Source organism: Myotis yumanensis, unplaced genomic scaffold (genome assembly GCF_028538775.1).
Source record: "Myotis yumanensis isolate MYYU_CA2020_CCGP unplaced genomic scaffold, mMyoYum1.0.hap1 SCAF_23, whole genome shotgun sequence".
In the NCBI taxonomy this organism is placed as follows: domain Eukaryota; kingdom Metazoa; phylum Chordata; class Mammalia; order Chiroptera; family Vespertilionidae; genus Myotis; species Myotis yumanensis.
This window is the reverse complement of record NW_027223774.1, coordinates 11,841,105-11,861,847: the sequence shown is the minus strand read 5'-3', so window position 1 is coordinate 11,861,847 and position 20,743 is coordinate 11,841,105. Positions and strand designations below refer to the sequence as shown.

Below are 20,743 nucleotides of genomic sequence, written 5' to 3'. Positions count from 1 at the left end.
ATTTACCAGCTATTTACTTCATTTATCTGTGGACCCGAAATGTAAAATGTTGCTTGCTGTAGTGCCATAAACATGCTGTGTCTTTTCTCTTCTTTTTTTAAAAAATATCTTGCAATTTCTGCTTAACTTTTACACTGATCCTTTATTAATAAAAAGTATTAGTATTTTAATATTCAGAATAATTGCTAACTGTTATTGAATTGTCCCTATACTAATGTTGTGTCTAATTTAAGTTTATTTGTATTATTGACACTATTACAGATGTCCCCTTTCCCCCCACCTTTGCCCACCTCCCCCGCTCCCCCGTCCCTCTGGCCATCACCACATTGTTACACAGAAGTAAGTATCTGTTCACACCCTTTGTCCTTCTGTCTATAGATTATGCATACATGTTCTTTGGCTAATCCCTCACCTTCTTTCATCTAGTCTCCCACGCCCTGACAATGGTCTCTGTTCCATGTATCCCTGCCTCTGGTTCTATTTTGATCATCAGTTTATTTTGTTCATTAGATTCCACATATAAGTGAGATCATATGGTCTTTCTCTAACTGGCTTATTTTCCTTACACAATAATCTTCAAGTCCATCTATGCAAAAGATAAGAGTTCCTTCTTTTTATGTCCACATAGTATTCCACTGTGTAAATGTACTACAGCTTTTTTATCCACTCATCTACTGATGGGACTTGGACTTTTTCCAGATCTTGCTATCCTCTATAATAAAAGGCTAATATGCAAATTGACCAAACAGTGGAACAACCAGTCACTATGACCCACACTGATCACCAGGGCGCAGACGCTAATGCAGGAGCTGCCCCCTGGTGGTCAGTTCTCTCCTGCAGGGGGAGTGCCGCTCAGCCAGAAACCCTGAGCTAGGCTCACAGCTGGCAAGTGCAGCAGCAGTGGTGGAAGCCTCTCCTGCCTTCGTAGCAGAGTTAAGGATGTTTGACTGCTGGCTTAGGCTTGCAACCCCCTGAGGGTTCCCGGACTGGGAGAGGGCACAGGCTGGGCTGAAGAACACCAGGCATACGCACATTGGGGGCGACCAGGCTGGCAGGGGTGGGCTTTTAGGGACTACCAGGCAGGCAGGGAAGCAGGTAGGGGTATTAGGCAGGCAGGCAGGTGAGTGGTTAGGAGCCAGTGCTCTTGGATTGCGAGGGGGATGTCTCACAGGGATCGGGTCTAAACCAGAAGTTGGACATCCCCCGAGGGGTCCCGGATTGGAGAGGGTGCAGGCTGGGCTGAGGGACCCCCATCCCGCCCGTGCATGAATTTCATGCACTGGGCCTCTAGTTGTAAGTAAAGTTGCTGTGAACATAGGGGTGCATATATTTTTTCAAATTGGTGCTTTGGAGATCATCTTAATATATGGTTTATGTGACCATTGTGTAGGTCTGTTTCACAATTGCAGTCTTTTAAAAAGGAAAGTAATATTTTTGCACTTTTTGCAACTATTACAGCACTTTGGTTCTTTGCGGGGGGAGGGGGGAATGAATAAAATATTTGAATAATTGTTGCATGATCTGTATATGAAATAAACAGAAAATTGAGTACTTCTCCAGGCTTAAACTCCGTTGCATAAGAATTCCTGTTAGAAAAATCTGAAGCAATTCAGAAAATCTAAAGTAAATTTGTGCTTCACATATTGGAAGGATTATGATCTACAACTCATTTATTTAAAAAAATAAAAGTAAGATCGCTGAGTCAAAAAGGAATTCCATTTTTTTAAGGAAACTCCATACTGTTTTCCACAGTGGCCGCATCAGTCTGTAATTCCCAACAACATTGCACAAGGGTTCCCTTTGCTTCACATCTTCACCAGTACTTGTTTGTTGACTTATTGGTGGTTACCATTCTGGCAGGTGTGAGGTGGTATCTCATTATAGTTTTAATTTGCATCTCTCTGACGATTAGTGATGTTGAGCGTTTTTCATATGTCTATTGATCATGCATATGTCCTCTTTGGGAAAGTGTCCATTCAGGTTCTTTGCCCATTTTTAAAAATAGTTTTTTATTTATTTCAGAGAGAGAAAGAGAAAGGAAAAAAGAAACAGAAACATCAATAATTAGACAGAATCATTGATCAGCTGCTTCCTGAACACCCCTCCTGAGGACTGAACCCCCAACTCAGGCATGTGCTCTGACCGGGAATTGAACCGTGACTTCCTGCTTCATGGGTCAAAGCTCAACCACCGAGCAACACCATCCAGGCTTTTGCCCATTTAAAAAATTGGTTTATCTTTATATTTTTTTGGAAGTTAACCCTTTATCAGATGTATCACTGACAAATATGTTCGCTTATAGTGTGGGTTCACTCTTCCTTTTGTTGATGTTCAGAAGCCTTTTAGTTTGATGTAGTCCCATTTGTTTACCTTTTTCCTTTGTTTCCCTTGTCATAGGAGATATATTGGCAAAAATATTGCTACGAGAGATGTCTGAGGCTTTACTGCCTATTGTTTTGTTCTAGAATTTTTAGGGTTTCATTACTTACATGTAAGTCTTTTATTCGTTTTGAGTTTACTCTGGTGTACGGTGTAAATTGGTGGACTAGTTTCATTTTTTGCATCTGCCTGTCCAATTTTCCCAACACCATTTATTGGAAAGACTGTCTTTTCTCCATTGTATACTCTTGCCTCCTTTGTCAAATATTAATTGACCATAAGGTGTGGGTTAATTTCTGAGCTCTTTATTCTGTTCTTCTGCATTTTGACCCAGCAATCCCACTACTGGAAATATATTCTAAGAATTCTGAAATGTCAGTTAGAAAGAGTATATGCACCCCTATGTTCATAGCAACTTTATGTACAATAGGCAAGATCTGGAAACAGCCCAAGTGCTTATCAGTAGATGAGTGGATAAAAAATTTGTGGCACATTTCATAATGGATACTATGCAGCTGTAAAAGAAGGAACTATTACCTTTGATGACAGTATGGCTAGACCTGCGGGTTATTATGCTGATCCAAATAAGCCAGTCACAGAAAGATAAATACTATATGCTCTCACTTATAGGTGGAATCTAATTAACAAAATAAACTGATGATCAAAATAGAACCAGACATAGGGATATGTGAAACAGAGTGATAGATGTCAAAGGGGAGGGGTGTGGTGGAAACTATATGAAAGAAGGTGAAGGGATTAGTCAAACAACAACAACAGTGTGATGCATGGAGGAGGGCAAAGGCAGGGAAATATAATAGTGTCAATAATAAAAATTAAGTTTAAGAAAAGGGTGATTTGCCTGGCTGGTGTGGCTAGGTGGTTGAGAGTCAACCTATGAATCAGGAGGTCACAGTTCGATTCCCAGTCAGGGCACATACCTGGGTTTGGGCTCAATCCCCACTGTGGGGTGTGCAGAAGGCAGCTGATCAATGATCCTCTTTCTTCATTGATGTTTCTATCTCTCTTTCTCTCAATCTCCCTTCCTCTCTGAAATCAATACAAATACATTTTTTAAAATAGTAGGTATTTAAAAGAGAACTTGTGGGACCAAAACCAGGAGCACTTAATTCTGTGGCCTAAGATTGAAGTTATTTATAGGATGTAATAGATACTCAATAGTGCTATGTTTTCCTGAGGAGATATACAATTTTATTAAAGTCATCTCATTCTGTCTGCACTGCCCTTCACTTGGAAACAGGATTCTAACCTCACATTAGCACCACGGACAATACCACAGAGAGGAAAGCTTTGCAGACTTGGGTATCAAGGATAGTATTAGAACAGAACTCACTAGTTTTTTAAAAAAATCCTAATACTTTATTTATAATTTAAAATGAATTGTAAATAGCCACACTAGAAGAAATACTGAATTGTCTTTCCAACCTCTCTACAGAAAATGATGCTAAATAATCTTTGTCATATTAAGAGGCAATCAGAATATATAAGAAAAAAAAGAATTTTAGGTATGTCGATCTGTTAATAATAAAGATAATACTGTGATTTTTCTACTTTTTAAATGTTTGTTGTATTTAACTCTTTAAAATTTATGACTTATGGTGATTAATGGTTCTAAGGAAACATTCAATTTTGTGTTCACAATTTTACATCCTTTTTCCTAAATCATATGAAATTCAAATTGTATAAACTCCAGGCTCAACAAAATCTGGATGAAATCTTCTGTGTGCAATAAGAATTTGATGTGTAGTGAACAATTCATCTATAACAATCCAAATTTAGAGTTTTGATGTCACTCATAGAACATCTGAGATATCAGATAACCAAGAGATTTGGTAGATGGAGAGGAATGGAAATAAGGCCAAAGACCCAGAACTTACTGTTTTGAAGGTGTCATATCAGTCATGGACAAGCAAAAGACACTGAGAAGAGAAGGCTTTAGAGAATAAGAAGGTCTTTCTATTCTCTGAGATTTGCCTTATCTGCTGGGAGATTTGCATTGAGGAGGATTGAGAAAAATGGGGTGGGGAAGTCCTCAGAGGTACTTCAAAGATTTCTTATTGAACACTGATCCCTGGACTCTCTATGTCATATCTTAGTATCTGAGACATCACTCCTGGCCACCATGAGCATAAAGCAGATAAAGAGGGGTGTAATAATCCACGTGAAGTGGGCTGAGTTGATGAATTGATATTCAAAGAAAGAGCAATTAGTGTGAGTTTGTTTAGCAGGGCCACCAGGTCTTCAGTGCTTCTCAACCTTCTGGCCCTTTAAATACCGTTCATCATGTTGTCACCCAACCATAAAATTATTTTCATTGCTACTTCATAACTGTAATGTTGCTATGGTTAGGAATCATAATGTAAAAATCTGATATGCAGGATGGTCTTAGATGACCACTGTGAAAGGGTCGTTCGACCGCCAAAGGGTCATGACCCACAGGTTGAGAACCGCTCTAGGTATTCCTTTTTCTCTAAAAAATGAATGGCATAAAATATCCTTGGGTGAGGATTAAAAAAAATATATAGAAGTGACAAAGATTAAGACAAAGAAGGTGAAAGGATGAGATTTTGCCTAATCAAAGTTCAAGAGCTTATGGATATTTCGGGGGCACATTTCATTCCGATGAAATGAAACCCAGAAGTAAAAGTGTTCTCTCTTAGCCGTGACCAGCACGGCTAGAGAATGGATGAGTCCTGAGTAGGGGTGATGGGGGATTTAGAGGAAAAAAAGAGACAAAGAGACACTAGGAAAAGCTGGCACCAGGTGGGACACTATTCTCAGATGGAGACACAGTGACCCAGAGCTAGTGCAGCACGATTATTATATACAGCATTATACCAGAAAGTTTTACTAGAGTTTAAGAGAAGGAAATTATGTGAAATCATGCTTAAAAATCAAGCTGCAATTCTACTTTCTTGGGGCTTCTCAGATCGTCAGGCCTGACTGGACCCTGATAATTGCATCCAAACCTGATGCCTGGGTGAACTTAGATAATTACACGCACCCCCTGGTGCCTGAGCTAAAGATCAAGACTGACCACATCCCTGCCTTTGGCGAGGTATGTCTCCAGGACATGGCTTTGCTGAAGCCACTGGACTCAGCCGAGGACCCGTGGCTCAGTTGCCCCCCAGGCGCTCTCTGCACAGAAGAAAGGCCTGAAGAGTGCCATTAGCAATGTGTTGCCAACTCAAGGCTTCTGGATGTTAGGTTGGAGGAAGGCTAAGGAAAGAGTCATTCCAGTTAGTAAGGTTGGAGTTGAAGAAGACGCTGTGGCAATGGTCATGGAGAGAGATGACACGGTTGATGCCTGAGGTAGTCCTTGTGGACAAAGAGGCTATTTCCAGAAGTCCTTCCTTTGTTTGATGTCCCAGGCTCCGTTTTATTTTTTATCTTTGTTGTTGAAAGTATTACAGATGTCCCCCTTTCCCTCTCATTGATCCCCTCCTCCCCACTTTCTTAAATCTGCCTTGGTATGTTTTTAGGAATAGTGTCTTCTGAGTAGTGTGTCTCCTAAGTGGTTCTCTGGACTTGCTAAGAAGCTGATGATCAAGCAAAGGCCCTGGAGTTGTCATTCTGATGTCTTGGCAAGAACTCAGAGAAGCTGAGAATGGAGGGTGGACTCAATCGCTACAGACAAAACAGTCCTAGAGAGAAGGGTAGATATGAGCCTGACTGGGTGTCCTATGTGATATGAAGCTGTGGCTGCTATACATCTCCTACTGCTGCCTCTGAAAATGTGGATTGCATTTATTCTGTGTCTGTTTCAGCATGTAGGTTTGGCATGTATGAGGTATTTTGCCCCATTAGTGCACACATTGAAAAGAACTGCACCTGAGAAGCTATACTCAGTTCACTTCGTGAGCACCAGGTCTTGATGCAAATGGCGAAATCCTGAACTTCTGTCTTGAGCTTGTTGCTGTTATTGTTTTACACTTGGAATTCCTTGGGAAGTGCTCAGACTTTGGGGTATGTGGGAAGTGTGAATGTCTCTGGAGCCTGATGGTGGAACAGTACTAGTCTAGGATAACTGGTCATGGATCACAAGGCAACATACCCATGCCCTGGTGTAGTCTCCTCCACATATTATGGCCGTCTCTCTCACTCACGTTTGAACAACAGGATGTGTTCAGAGTGACACTGCATGACTTCTAGAGCTGGGTCCCATTACACCTTTCATCTTCTGTTTGAGCCTTTTCAAGGGTTCTCTGTGGCAGAAGCCAGTCCCAAACCCCTGAGATCTCTATGTTTTGAAGAGGTCTAAGACAACCATGAAGGTCATGAGAAGAGAGAAATAACCAGCCAGCCCCCGGCTGTGTCAGCCAGACCAAGTGAAGTGTCAGATATGAGGAAAGCATCCATCAGAAAACTTCCCTTTCCACCACAGTTTGATTAAGGCCACCTAATACACTACCCATATAAGTGCAATAATAATAATAATAATAAATTATTGTTTTAAACCAATATATCTTGGGAGGTTTGTTATTCTGTAGTGATTGAGACAACATCAAAACCAGAGTCTGGTCACTGCATCCAAGTGTATATATTGTTCTTGTTTTAATAACAAATTTTATCTTCCCTGGTCTAAAATGGTGACAATTCATTACCAAACAAGTCCCAGGCTTCTGCCCACATAATTGGAAAAATCTTGAAATTGTTTGAATAATAGAAAAATCTTTGGGGCATTTTTCTTGTTCTTCAAATAGTCCTTGGATTACAATTTTTTAAGTGCACCCTGGCTGGGGGGATCAGTTGATTGGAACATCATCCTGTGCACCAAACGGCTGCAGGCTCAGCTCCCAGTCAGGGCACATATGGGAGGCAACCAATTGATGTCTCTCTCTCTCTTTCTCTCTCTCTCTCTCTCTCTCTCTCTCTCTCTCTCTGTCAAAATCAATAAAAATATATCCTCAGTGAGGGTTAAAAGAAATTTTAAGCGCTGGCATTGTCATTTTCTTTATTTTCCCCAGTGCATCCTACACACAACCAGGCACAGTGTCAATATAAATTTAAAATTCTTAGCATAAAGGAAGAATTAAGACTTTTCACCTGATTATCCTCAAAATACAAAGTTTCTTCATCAAACCACCAATTATAGCACTATGTGTGCAGAGAGAAACGTAAAGTCTTAGCTTAGCTATCTGAAATTGGGGAAGGATTTTGCTTCAAAGTTTCTAATATATCCTAAGCACTACATCATGAGAATATGGTTCCAATGTCTCTTCAGATATTTCATGAGCCTGATACTCCTTGTATCAGAGAAATGTTTATCCACTTTGATACCCTGATCTCTCCCACAATATTCTCACACCCCTCTTGGTGATAACCACATAATCTTTTTTCCCCTCTCTCATTTCTCTCTAAAGCAAGAAGCAAATCTTGTTCTGTTTACTGGAGCTTTAATGACCGAGTGTGGGGGAAGGGTGAGAACCCATGTCCTTAGTGAGCTCTGGGAACCACAGAGTCACTTAGGTGGAGGGATCTGCTTGACAACGGGGAGTCTGGTCACATCCTTCTCTAAATGACAGTCACTGAAGTCAGGGAGACGTCTCTCCACACCCGGATCATCTTCACAGATGCTGGGTCAAGTCGGTGTGGAAAAGTATAACATTGGTGACCATTTACTGTTACCTGGAAGAGAGTATGTGTCAGAAATATAGCATGCCACCAAACAAACTTGCCGTCTTCCTTTCCGTTTCTATCCTACACATGCACCATCCACCAGACAGTCCTTGTCACACTCTAAAACCCAACACACCTGCTTCTTTTTATAGCCGACCTTTTGTGACGATTTCAGACAGTTATTCACCCTATTTTCTGTGTTTCTCTCATTCTTCCACAGATGTTAGCACATTATGTAGCACTGTCTATGTCTGCCTGGGCTTCCCTCTGGCCAGGAACTGTCTCATGAATCGTGAGTCTGGGTCTTGCACAGAGTATCATAGGCTAATTCAGTGGTTCTCAACCTTGGCTGCACATTAGAATCACCTGGGAATCTTTTTAAAATCCTGATTTCTGGGCTTTATCCTCCAGAAATTGTGTTTCTTTGTTACTAAAGTTGTGGCCCCACCCCATAACGAAGAAACAGAATTTCCGGGTGATGAGGCCCAGAAATCAGGATTTTACAAAGATTCCCAGGTGATTCTAATGTGCAGCCGAGGTTGAGAACCACTTGGCTAATGGGTCATTAAGTGTTTACTGAGCACATTCGTTTTAGCTCTGCTAAATGTTACTGCCGTTTACTCCTGATGGGTGGTAAAAGTAAAGAATAAAACTTTTTTCCTATTTTTTATAGAGCGAGGGTGGAAGGAAGGAGGAAAGAAAGAGGGAGAGAGAGAGAGAGAGAGAGAGAGAGAGAGAGAGAGAAGTGGAAAGGGGAGAGAGAGAGAAGTAGAAAGGAGAGACAGACAGAGAGAGAGAGAGAGGGACAGAGAGAGAGAGACAGAGAGAGAGAGAAATGTGAGACTCAATTGGTTGCCTCCTCATGTGCCTTGATGGGGCTGGGGATTGAACCTGTAACCCAGATGCGTGCCATTGACCGAGAATCTAACCTGAGATCCTCTGGTGTGCAGGCCAATGCTTTAACCACTGAACCAAAACTTGAATGTTCCTGAAGAGGAGGAATAGTACATATGATTAAAATGAGGACATTTTTGTTTAGCTTATAAGCAATGGAACAAAGCCTCACTCAAGCATAGGACATGAAATCTTTTTGCTTCTCCAATGATAGAAGGTTTAAACATACACTTTATTGGTGTGGCTATGGAGAAAAAGTGGACTTTTTAGGTCTTAAAATTTCAAATTTATAATGCATACCCTTTTTGAACCAGTTATTCAATTCCTCTGAAACTATCCTCCCTTAGAAGAATAGGGAGGTTGATCGTGACAAAAATTGATATAGTAGGAAGCTGCATTCATGAGAGCAAAATATGGAAACCACCTAAATGTGCATGAATAAGAGCCAAGTTAAATTATTCTGAAAATGCTTCTAGGGAAATATTATGTAAACATTAAATAATGTTGGGGCATCACAATTAGAATGATGTTAGCTTCTCTAACATACATTCTTTGACAACAAGTAAAATCTAGTCATCAATGTGTGATTTTTAGAGAAACTAATAACATCTTTGTTTAAAAATAAAAGCAGATAGAGATAAGTGATAGATAGATACATAGACTTGAACAAGCATATAGTATTTCTGGAAGGAGCATAAAGGAATTAGGATTTGTTGCTCTGGAGAGAGGGACTAGGTTTGGGAACGTAGGAAAGACTTAATTTTAGACTGATTATAATTAGTTATATGCATATTTTAACAATCTCCTACATGAAAACTGAAGGAATGACAGCATAAGTAGAAACGATGGCTGTGAGTGAAGACAGGAACTTCTCCACCCGGGAGAATAAGGCACGGGTGCTGATCTTGACCTGCTTAGATTTGGAAAAGGACCTGAGCATGGCAGTACAAGCAGAGGGTGCTGTGTGATGAGAGGGGCAGGAGATGAACCACAAATGACTCTGGGGGCCAGGCCAGGGAGAGCTGTGTGCTCCTGTGAGAGCCCTGAGAGCAACAGGATGGTAGTGGATGTTCCTGGCACACTCACCTGGTACTCATTTGACAGCACCAAGATGCCCAGTTCAAAGGGTTGGCCATCCTCAAAGGAAATAACAGAGGTTCTCACTTCTTCATCCCAGTTCCCACACTGACGGCTATTCATCTTCACATAGTATTCACAGTACACTCGGAAATGGAAGGCGATGTTTTTGTTCCCTTCAGCTTCAGTGTGGAAATCCACCTCCAGTTCTGGGTTCATGCTGAAGGCAAAGCACAAAGCATGTTGAGTAGGACCCTTCCTCATGGGGGCCCACATTCAGCACACACATCCACACCCTCCCCAACTCCTCCTGCGGGAGGGAAGGCCTTCCTGGGTGACACTGCAGTACGTGTCCCTGTGGAGCTGCTTCAGCTTGTCCGGCCCAAGCTGGGGAGATGCCTCACCTCTTAGGCCAGGACTCACACTGAGCAGCAGTCACTGGCTTGGGGCTACTTTTCATGCCCTGGAAACACTGTGTCCCTTGGTAATAAACCTCAGCCCCAATGCCTGAGTGACCCCAGCCCCCAGACTTCAACACTTGCCCACAGACATGCACCTGTAGGTTTAATGCCTGGCACCATCTGGGTCTCCAAACGTGCATCTGCATTGTGCTACCATTACCATAATTACAAACGTCAACCTCAGTCATGCATGAAGTGACCCCCAAATCTCTAGTAATTTCAATTCTCCTCCCCATGGGCTACAGATACTCACTTGAAAGGCATGACAAATGTCCCTTTGATTTTCACAAAAGAACCAACAGACAAGGATACACATTTTGTATATGGGACCTGCCATGGGAGACAAGAGTGGTTGAGAGGGGTAAGGTCAGGTGTGTCGCCGATCCTATAACAGTTCCCAGTGGCAAAGCAGGTTATACATCAGAGGAAAAACTCTCAGGACCCTCTTCTTCCTACCTCACCACAGGCAGGTCCCTGTGTCTTTGAAGAAATGAGAAGGTTGAAGTTAACAGCAAGAGTGCAAAAGCCAGGTGGCCTGGATTTAATGCTTATTCTGCCTCTTACGACCAATGAGAACTGAGTTCCATTACTTGAATGCTCCCTGCCTCCGTTTTCTCAGTACAAGAAGGATTATAAAATTCCTATTTCATATGATGTTCTCAGGAATAACTGAGCTAATAGATGTAAAACCGTTGGCATGGTCACTGGCAGGTGTAGGGTCTATACAGGGGTAAGTTAGCGGAAGGGGAGGGCCCTTTCTGGGATACCACCCTCCCATCAGTTTTTATCTGAAACTGTGAAGATAAGACTTTAGAATGTAAAAGTATAAAATATAAAAACCCACTCCTATATAAGATAGTTGCTTAAAGGGTGAGGGAAATAATGGAAAGGGGGACTCCTGAGTGTAGCATGTATATGCATTACAATTTTCAAGGGCAATGGTGTCCTTTCAGGAATGTGTAGAAGTTGCTGAGCACAGTCAGTACCTGCACACAGGGTGGGAGACAGGAAAGTAATTAGATAGAATCTACAGGTTGTTCCCTGATACCGACTGTAAGGTTTGTCTGGACTGAGGCTGGTTTTGTTCCTTCCATCTTCAGGTGATCCATTCTCTGAAACCAGTTCTCCTGACCACCTTCCCCAGAGAGCCCGGATCTGCTTACCGTTACTGATAGGACAAAGGAAGGACTGGCTGGGGGAGGAGACCTGAGGCAGGAGCAGGGGTCACTGCCCCAGCTGCACTACACACACATACTCAGAGGCATGAAGACAAATGTGCAATCTCACCCCTTGCACTCATGCACATACTCCCTCATCCCAGTCAGCTGTTCACTTCCCACACAAAGTCACTTTGTCTCAATAGAGTTCACCCTCAGTCAGATACCACCAAATGCAGACAGTAGCTACACTGGCCCATCCTCTCTCTTCCACAATTCACAACGCCAAGTAAAACATTCCCAATATTTTCATCTCAGAAAATCTCAGACTCTTCCTCCTTCTTACGGGACCGGGGATCATTGAAGGCTGTGCCTGTTCAACTCACCGGTATCGCTGCCATTGTTGTGCCTTCTGCTGGGAAGCTCTTCCAAATTGTGTGTAGTTGTGTGTGTGCGAGCGCTGCAAGTGGCAGGTTATAAATGATTTCTGGAAGCCCCACCCTCTGGCTTCCTTTCAGTTTCCAAGTCTCTTCTAGACAGATTCCCAGCAGTTGAGAAGGTGTGGGGTATCATAAATAGAATCAATCACAACTTGTCCTTGAAAAGGATGTTTTGTGATACAATAGAAACTTCAGTGAGGAAATTGTGGGCGAGGGAGGATTAGCAGGAAAAATTCATGAATAAGGGTGATGGAATGATGGGTGAGTGTGTCTATAATCCAGCCTATGTGCCTCTCACCAAGTATTTATCCCTCAGAGTAGAACCCACTCAAAAGATACACATTTTTCTAACTTGACCAATGGCAAAGAATTGGTGGTCCTGGAGGTAAGGACTCCCTTCCAGAGGTCCTGAGAGATCATAGAAATTGATCCTCAGCGGCCCTGGAGATAGAGATAGAGAAAGTCTTTGTGTCGTTTCCTTTCCACAGTAGGTCCCTTGGCTCTGCTAATGCCAACAGTGTTTTAACCTTTGTGTTTCACCCTCTTGGTCAACTTCCAACATACATCAATCAAGATTGGACATTTAAGATGAAAAATTCTTTGTAATAATAACACTTGGATAAGTATGATTTAATCATGATGACCTATTCATAAATTATAGCACACCCAATTAATGACACGTTTTAGAGTCATTTAAAAAAGTTAAATAAAACTATAAAAACAAGTAAAATCTGAAATTTTTTCAACATTAAGATTTCCAGGTGCAACATAATGAACAAAATAAACTGATGAACAAAATAGAAAGAGAGGCATGGATACATGGAACAAACTAATACTTGCCGGAAGGAGTAGATGAAAGATTGGGAGGGATTAGCCAAAGAACATAGATGCATAACCCCTAGATACAGACAGCAGTATGGTGATGGTGAGAGGAAAGGGCGGCCAACGGCTGGGTTCCAGTGGGCAACTGGAACCTTCCCCCAGAGTGTGCATCGCATAATCTCTGAGGGACCCCCGTAAACCAGTCTCCAGCCCCACCTTTCTCTGATCTTCCAGTGAGCTAAAGGCAGCCCGACCTTCGCCCATGTCTTACTGATAAGGATTCTAGTGAACACAGGCAGCCCCACCTTGGTCCACTACTTCCTGATAACCTTTGTAGTGAACTCAAGCAACCGCACCTGGCCCATGTCTTCCTGATAATGTTTCTAGTGAACCCAAGCAGCCCCACCTAGGTCGATGTTTTCCTGAGAACGTTTCTAGTGACCCCAAGCAGCCGGCCTTGGCTCTCCTGTTGCTTCATCTATCCGAAGCCCTTCCCTTATTTCACTATCCACAACTTTAGTAGATAGTCTCACAATCACCTTGTGTTGTGAAATCTTTCCTGCACGCAGTCACCAACCCATACATTACCGGTGGGCCATAGGTTTATCCACTCCAGGCCTAGTCACCATCCAGTGAAAAAAGTGTCCACTCAGGACTGGAAAGCCTGTGGAAGCAAGTTCTCCACTGGAGGTTGGATTGTTTTCAGACCCAGCACAGCCACAGGAACTGGCTGATTGTACTTGTTCAATTTGCTATTTTCCAGCATGTTCCTTGCATCAGACTCTCTGTTGGGCCGTGATGCGGTAGGACCCATGTTTCTGAGCCCTTTGACCTGCCCACACCTGTAATCACCCACCTGTGATCACACAAATTCTTCCTCTGAAGCCTGATTTCGCTCCTGGAAAATGAAGTACAGGTAAATAAATTCAGGATCATATGAAGATTTTAATCAGATTTGGTCCAAATGACCAAAAAAAAGCACATGGGAACAAGAGAATTTTATACTTTTAACTTATGTAGTAAGAAGGTTTCATGAACAATGTTGAAAAATCAGTCTCCAAATACTAAAAACCTTAAGACTTAAATCTGGAAATCAGAAGGAAAACTTTTCATTACTTGCCCAAGTCCTCTTCCACCCTGAGGTGTGGCGGGGTGAGGTAGTGGACTGAGGCTTAGGAGTCTAGAAGGGCAAGAGAGGCACGGTTTTTGGAGGAAAACAATTCACCACATGGCCCAGGGCTGAGGGAAGAACCTATCAAAGTGCAGCTGTGGTTTGTAACAGGGTCTGGATTGGGGTTGCATGTGAAGAGGAATTTGAAACACTTTGTATCAGGAATTACCAATGATGCACATTTCACATCCCATCAATCAGGCCTGCACAAAGACTCCTGCCTGCTTACATTCAGTGTGCTTAAAGCAGCCTGGAGCAGGAACTTCAGACCACCAAGTGAGGGTCCTGAATTGTAAGAGATGATTGGGTACTTACTAAATTACTTAAGTTCATTGACATCATCACAGATGCTCCACAACTAAGGGAGACACTGAGGTCTGGATCTCGGACAGCCTCAAACACTGCCCCCCGCCCGCCAGGTCACGGATCCGGGTCCGGACCGTGGACAGCCTCAAGAACTGCCCTCTGCCCGGCAGGGTCACAGATCTGGGTCCCAGACAGCAGACAGCCTTGCCCGCTGCCGCCCACCTTCAGTAAAGTAAAAATGTTTTAATTGATTTCAGAGAGAGGCAGTGAGAAGGAGGGAAAGCTAGAAACATCAAAGGTGAGAGAGAATCATTGATCAGCTGCCTGGAGGACAGATCACCTCTAGGGGGTTACTGCTCCATTTCTACAGTAAAGCCTCCCTTTCCCTTCTCAAAAGGACATTTAGAACACACACACACATACACACACACACACACACACACACACACACATCATTTATGCCATGAGCTATTGATCACGGCCTCATCTGACAGGTGTCAGTCCAAAAAGCACTTCCCTGGGGCACTCTCTCACTCACTCACTCCTGAGATTATGTCAAGTCTCTTGTTACCAACTCCTTTTGGGTCCCTTTACATGCACTTTAAAAAAGAGTTCAGTACTTATCCCTTTAATATCTGTCCCCTGCCCTCGACTAAACTGTTTGCCTCTTTGGCAGCTATGCACTCTGCGTCCAGCACAGGGCCCTGCCAGAGCAGATGCTCTCTGTCTATTGGCATCAGCAGCAGCTGTATCCAGGAAGGAAGTGGAGGTGAACCAGATGCAATTTGAGAATGAAGGGTCTGGAAGACCAAATACCTAGGAGTAAACCTGATACACGTGTGCAAGGTCATCAGACTGGCAACATCCAAACATTGCTGAAATGTAACTCAGAACTGGGGACCGTTCTGGGGAGAAGCCAGACAGGACCCACTCTCCCAGGTGCCCTCCTGGTTGAGAAACCTGCTGCTACCAGGACTCTCTGCCCCCTCTTCTGACTACAGCAATGGAGGGAGCAGCGTGCGTGCGTGCGTGTGTGTGTGTGTGTCCTCCAAAAAAAGGAGGAAGTCAACAAAGCAGACAGACAGGCAGACAGACGTGCACTTCCCAAATGCTCTGTCCCCTGTTCGCGAAAATTGGCCTGCAGCCCGGGCTAAGAGGAGGCAATACACACACTGCTCTGCTCTGAGAGGATGTGAGCCCAAAGAGGCAGGCCTGGGTTTAAATCCCAGTGGGCACCGCCTGGAGCAAGCCCAGGTGGATCTTGGGAGAGGAGGAGCAGGGTTTTACACCTGTCTACCCCAGATTATTCCTGCTTTGTCAGGCTGACTCCGCCCATTAGAAAATTATTCTCTTGACTCGACAGTCTATTGTAAAATGTCAAACACTAAAGGCGAGAACATAGGTATTTGGTTTTATAAATTTACAGAGGCCCTGGCCGGTTTGTCTCAGTGGTTGAGAGTCCAACCATGAACTAAGGGGTCACCGGGTCAATTCAGTCACATGCCCAGGGTGCAGGCTCCATCCCCAGTAGTGGTTGTCCTCCAGGCAGCTGATCAATGATTCTCTCTCACCTTTGATGTTTCTAGCTTTCTCTCCTTCTCACTGCCTCGCTCTGAAATCAATTAAAACATTTTTTTGTAAAAACAAAAGAAAGAATGGATACATTCAAAGATTAAAAATTAAACTTAACTTACATTAATTACCTATGACTAAGGAGAAGAAAAATAAACAGACCCTTACACCAAATATCTGTGTTTCCCATCATGGATGCGCAGAAGGAAAATCAAATGACAGCTGGAGAAAACCCTCTACAGAGTCCATGACTCTGCTCACCGAGTTTCCGTTCCATAGGTGACTTTACATTTCTACGGTTAAACGCTTTTGCCAAATATTTTGCGAGAAAATTTGAAAACATCTTTAAAACATTTTCACTGAAAAATATTCTAGTCCATGAAAGTACCCACATGAAGCAAATAATTGGAAGCCAAACGCAATGTTTTCCCCATTGAAACGTGGTGGGACGTATTTGAGGTCTCTACTTGCCAGTATTTTCGGTGTCTCCTCTTAGAAGTGTCCATATAATCTAATTTTAAAAGCAATCTAATGAACATAATAAATTGATGAACAAATTAGGTCAAGAGACATTGAAGCATGCAACAAACTGAACAATCTCAGAGGGAAGGGGTGGGGGGAGACGGGAAGAGATTAACCAAAGAACTTTTATACATAAATACATATCCAATGGATAGACAATAGTGTGGTGAAGGCTTGGGGTGGGGCAGGAACTGGGAGGAGGGAGGGTTAGGGGGTAGTCAGAATAAGGGGACCTTTGTAATACTGTCAGCAATAAAATAAAGTAAAGAAAAAAGATAAATAAGTAAATGAAAGTGCACTAAAATAGAAATGCTTAAAGAATGATATGAAAATGTTTATATATTGACTTTCTAATATTTTTCTGCACCTGAAAGGTTTGTTTTGAAAACCTTTCTGGGACCATAACAGTGACCGTGAGTTCCACAAGACAGGTGACAATCTGTCTTGTTCACCTCAATATCCCCGGCCACTGAGCTGGAGGTGAACACATATTCACCTAAACTTAAGATTTCTGCACTTTTCAGTACTAGTCTGTATCATTATTCCCCAGGCAAAAAGTTTACTTCACTACAGCAACGAGGTAAAATATTCAAAACTGAAGGGCATCAGAGAAGATTCAGGATAGAGCGAAGGGGCATTCATCTTAGGCCACCTCTCTGTCTTTACCCCTCCTCATCCTCTCTCCTTTTCCCCCTCTTTCATGTTTCATCACATTCTTCTCCACGCCTCCCCCTCTTCCTTTTCCTCCCCCTTGTTCTCCCTCTTGACTCTAAGTCTCTGGCAACATCTCTGCTTACCCCCCTGTTGTAAGACCCCAAGTTGCAGCCCAGAAGGCTTGTAACTTCTAGGGGATCTGCCATCCCGGCTCACTAGTAATATCACCTCTATGCCTTGGCCTTTTTCTGGGACTTTTGTTCTTCTATATTAATTTATTTGCTTATCTACTCCAATGCAAAACGTATTACTATAATTATGTTAGACACATTAACATATGGTTTATTAACATCTGGTGAGACTGAATCAGTGTGAAAATTTCTATAAAAATCCCATGGGGATTTTGCTTAAAAACTGATGATTTCTTGGCTTATTTTAGGGAAGATATGGAATTCTTAAAAAAAAGTGATTCTCCTCTATTAATATGGTGTATGTATCCATAGATTCAGGTATCCTATTAAGTTATATGTGTTTTATAGTTTTCTTGATAATTGTGTTTGCAGACATAGCTAGAAAAACTCTAAGTAAAAATAATGAATGATAACTTCAGGATGTAGTTTTCTTGGGAAGGTGAGGACACAGGAGGTAATAGGGAGAGACATCTATTTGTTGTTGTTGTTAATCCTCACATGAGGATGTCCTTCCACAGATTTTGAGAGAGAGTGGAAGGGAGGGAGAGGACACACGGAGAGAAACATTGATGAGAGAGAGAACATTGCTTGGTTGGCTTCTGCACACTCCAACCAGGACTGGGGATCGAGCCTGCAACCAAGGTATGTGTCTTTAATCACAATCAAACCCAAAAACCTTCAGCGCTCAGGCTGATGCTCTAGCCACTGAGCCAAACCAAGTAGGGCAGAGAGACACCTGCTTTTGATATTTGGGTTCTTTCATCTTTGGAGTTATAATAAGTAATATTGCTATGAGCATTAAGCAATGTCCCTGTTTAGATATATAGGTTAGGTCTGAGGCACACTCGGTCACTCAGTTGCTCCTGCTCTCCCTCCTCACATCTACTCTAAGTCGCTTCTCTGTGGAAGGGCCCACAAAATTCACACCCATGATTCCCAATCCTTCTTTTTATGGCCACGTAGTATTCCATTGTGTAAATGTACTACAGCTTTTTTATTCACTCATCTACTGATGGGTACTTGGACTATTTCCAGATCTTGGCTATTGTAAATAATGTTGCTGTGAACATAGGGGTGCATATATTTTTTGGAATTGGTGTTTTGGAGTTCATCTTAATATATGGTTTTTGTGACCATCGTGTAGGTCTGTTTCACAATTGCAGTCTAATAAAAATGAAAGTAATATTTTTGCAGTCTGAGCAACTATTACTAGCATCTTGGTTTTTTTTGGGGGGGGGGGATTGAGTAAAACATTTGAATAATTGTTGCATGATCCATATATGAAATAAACAGAAAATTGATTACTTCTCCAGGCTTAACCTCTGCTGCATAAGAATACCTGTTAGAAAAATCTGAAGCAATTCAGAAAATCTAAAGTAAATTTATGCTTCATCTATCAGAGGGATTTTGATCTACAACCCATTTATTTAAAAAAATAAATATAAGATTGCTGAGTCAAAAGGGAATTCCATTTTTTTTTTAAGGAAATTCTATACCATTTTCCATAGTGGGTGCACCAGTCTGCAATTCCCACCAACATTGCACAAGGGTTCCCTTTGCTTCACATCTTCACCAGCACTTATTTGTTGATTTATTGGTAGTTGCCATTTTGGCAGGTGTGAGGTAATATCTCATTGTAGTTTTAATTTGCATTGCTCTGATGATTAGTAATGTTGAGCATTTTTTCCTATATCTATTGATCATGTAGATGTTCTCTTTGGGGAAGTGTCTATTCAGGTTCTTTGCCCATTGTTTCAAAATAGTTTTTATTGATTTCAGAGAGAGAAAGAGAAAGGAAAAGAGAAATAAACATCAATAATGAGAGAGAATGATTGATCAGCTGCCCCCTACGCGCCCCCGCGGCGCCCCCTACTGAGGATTGAACAACTAACACAGGCATATGCCCTGACCAGGAAGCCCCAACTCAGGCATGTGCTCTGACCAGGAATCGAACTGTGACCTCCTGTTTCATGGAAGTTAACCTTTTATCAGATATATCACTGGCAAATATGTTTGCTTATAGTGTGGCTTCACTTTTCCTTTTGTTGATGATGTTCAGAAGCCTTTTAGTTTGATGTAGTCCCATTTGTTTACTTATTTCCATTTGTTTCCCTTGTACTAGGAGATATATTGGCAAAAATATTGCTATGAGAGATGTCTGAGATTGTAGTGCCTATTGTTTTGTCCTAGGATTTTGATGGTTTCATTACTTGCATGTAGGTGTTTTATTCGTTTTGAGTTTACTCTGGTGTATGGTGTATGTTGGTGGACTAGTTTTATTCTTTTGCGTGTGCCTGTCCAATTTTCCCAACACCATTTATTGAAAAGACTGTCTTTACTCCTACTCTTGTCTCCTTTGTCAAATATTAATTGACCATAAGGTATGGGTTAATTTCTGAGGTCTCTATTCTGTTCTGCTGTCTTTTGACCCAGCAATCTCACTTCTGGAAATATAGTCTAAGAAACCTGAGATGTCAATTAGAAAGAGTATATGCACCCCTATGTTTATAGCAGCTTTATTTACAATAGGCAAGATCTAGAAACAGCCCAAGTACCTATCAGTAGATGAGTGGATATAAAATTTGTGGCACATTTCACAATGGATACTATGCAGCTGTAAAAAAGATGGAACTATTACCTTTGATGACAGCAAGGATGTACCTGGAGATTATTATGCTGACCAAAATTAGCCAGTCACAGGAAGACAAATACTATATGCTCTCACTTATAGGTAGAATCTAATTAACAAAATAAACTGATGATCAAAATAGAACCAGAAGTAAGGATACATGGAACAGGTGACAGATGCCAAAGGGGAGGGGTGTGGTGGAAAGTGGATGAAAGAAGGTGAAGGGATTAGTCAAAGAACAACAACAGTGTGATGATGACCAGAGGGAAGGGGGCTGGGGCTGCATGGAGGTGGACAACGGCAGGGAAATGTAATAATGTCAATAATAAAAATTAAGTTTAAAAAATAGGTCATTTGCCCAGCAGTGTGGTTCAGTGGTTGAGGGTCAACCTGTGAACCAGGAGGTCATGGTTTAATTACAGGTCAGGGCACATACCTGGGTTGTGGGCTCGATCCCCAGTATGGGTGTTCAGAAGGCAGCCCATCAATGATTCTCTTTCTTCATTGATGTTTTTATCTCTCTCTCCCTCTCCATTCCTCTCTGAAATCAATACAAATATATTTTTTAAAATAGTGGATCATTTAAAAGCGAACTTGTGGGACCAAAACCAGGAGCTCTTAATTCTGTGGCCTAAGATTGAAGTTCTTTATAGGATGTAATAGATACTCAATAGTGCTATGTTTTCCTGAGGAAATATAAGATTTTATTAAAGTCATCTTATTCTGTCTGCCCTGTCCTTCACTTGGGAACAGGATGCTAACCTCACATTAGCACCACGGACAACACCACAGAAAGGAAAGCTTTGCAGACTTGGGTATCAAGGATAGTAT

The 20,743-nt window shown here is 42.1% G+C and overlaps 1 protein-coding gene and 2 non-coding genes across 3 annotated transcripts; 2 read left to right on the top strand and 1 right to left on the bottom strand.

Annotated features, from left to right (window-relative positions):
- Nucleotides 1–3,460: 3,460 nt before the first annotated feature.
- Nucleotides 3,461–3,586, top strand: LOC139000434 (small nucleolar RNA SNORA25). Its single transcript, XR_011469611.1, has one exon. It is a non-coding gene; the product is annotated as a small nucleolar RNA SNORA25 (small nucleolar RNA).
- Nucleotides 3,587–7,773: 4,187 nt separating this feature from the next.
- LOC138999507 (galectin-10-like) lies at nt 7,774–12,067 on the bottom strand. The gene is made up of 4 exons (XM_070401640.1): nt 11,992–12,067; nt 10,702–10,778; nt 9,997–10,207; nt 7,774–8,025 (listed from the first exon to the last, which is right to left on the bottom strand). The coding sequence occupies exons 1-4, from the start codon at nt 12,004–12,006 to the stop codon at nt 7,912–7,914; spliced, it is 417 nt and encodes a 138-aa protein (XP_070257741.1). The 5' UTR covers nt 12,007–12,067; the 3' UTR covers nt 7,774–7,911.
- An 8,420-nt stretch (nt 12,068–20,487) lies between these two features.
- LOC139000431 (small nucleolar RNA SNORA25) lies at nt 20,488–20,614 on the top strand. The gene has a single exon (XR_011469607.1). It is a non-coding gene; the product is annotated as a small nucleolar RNA SNORA25 (small nucleolar RNA).
- The last annotated feature ends 129 nt before the right edge of the window (nt 20,615–20,743 follow it).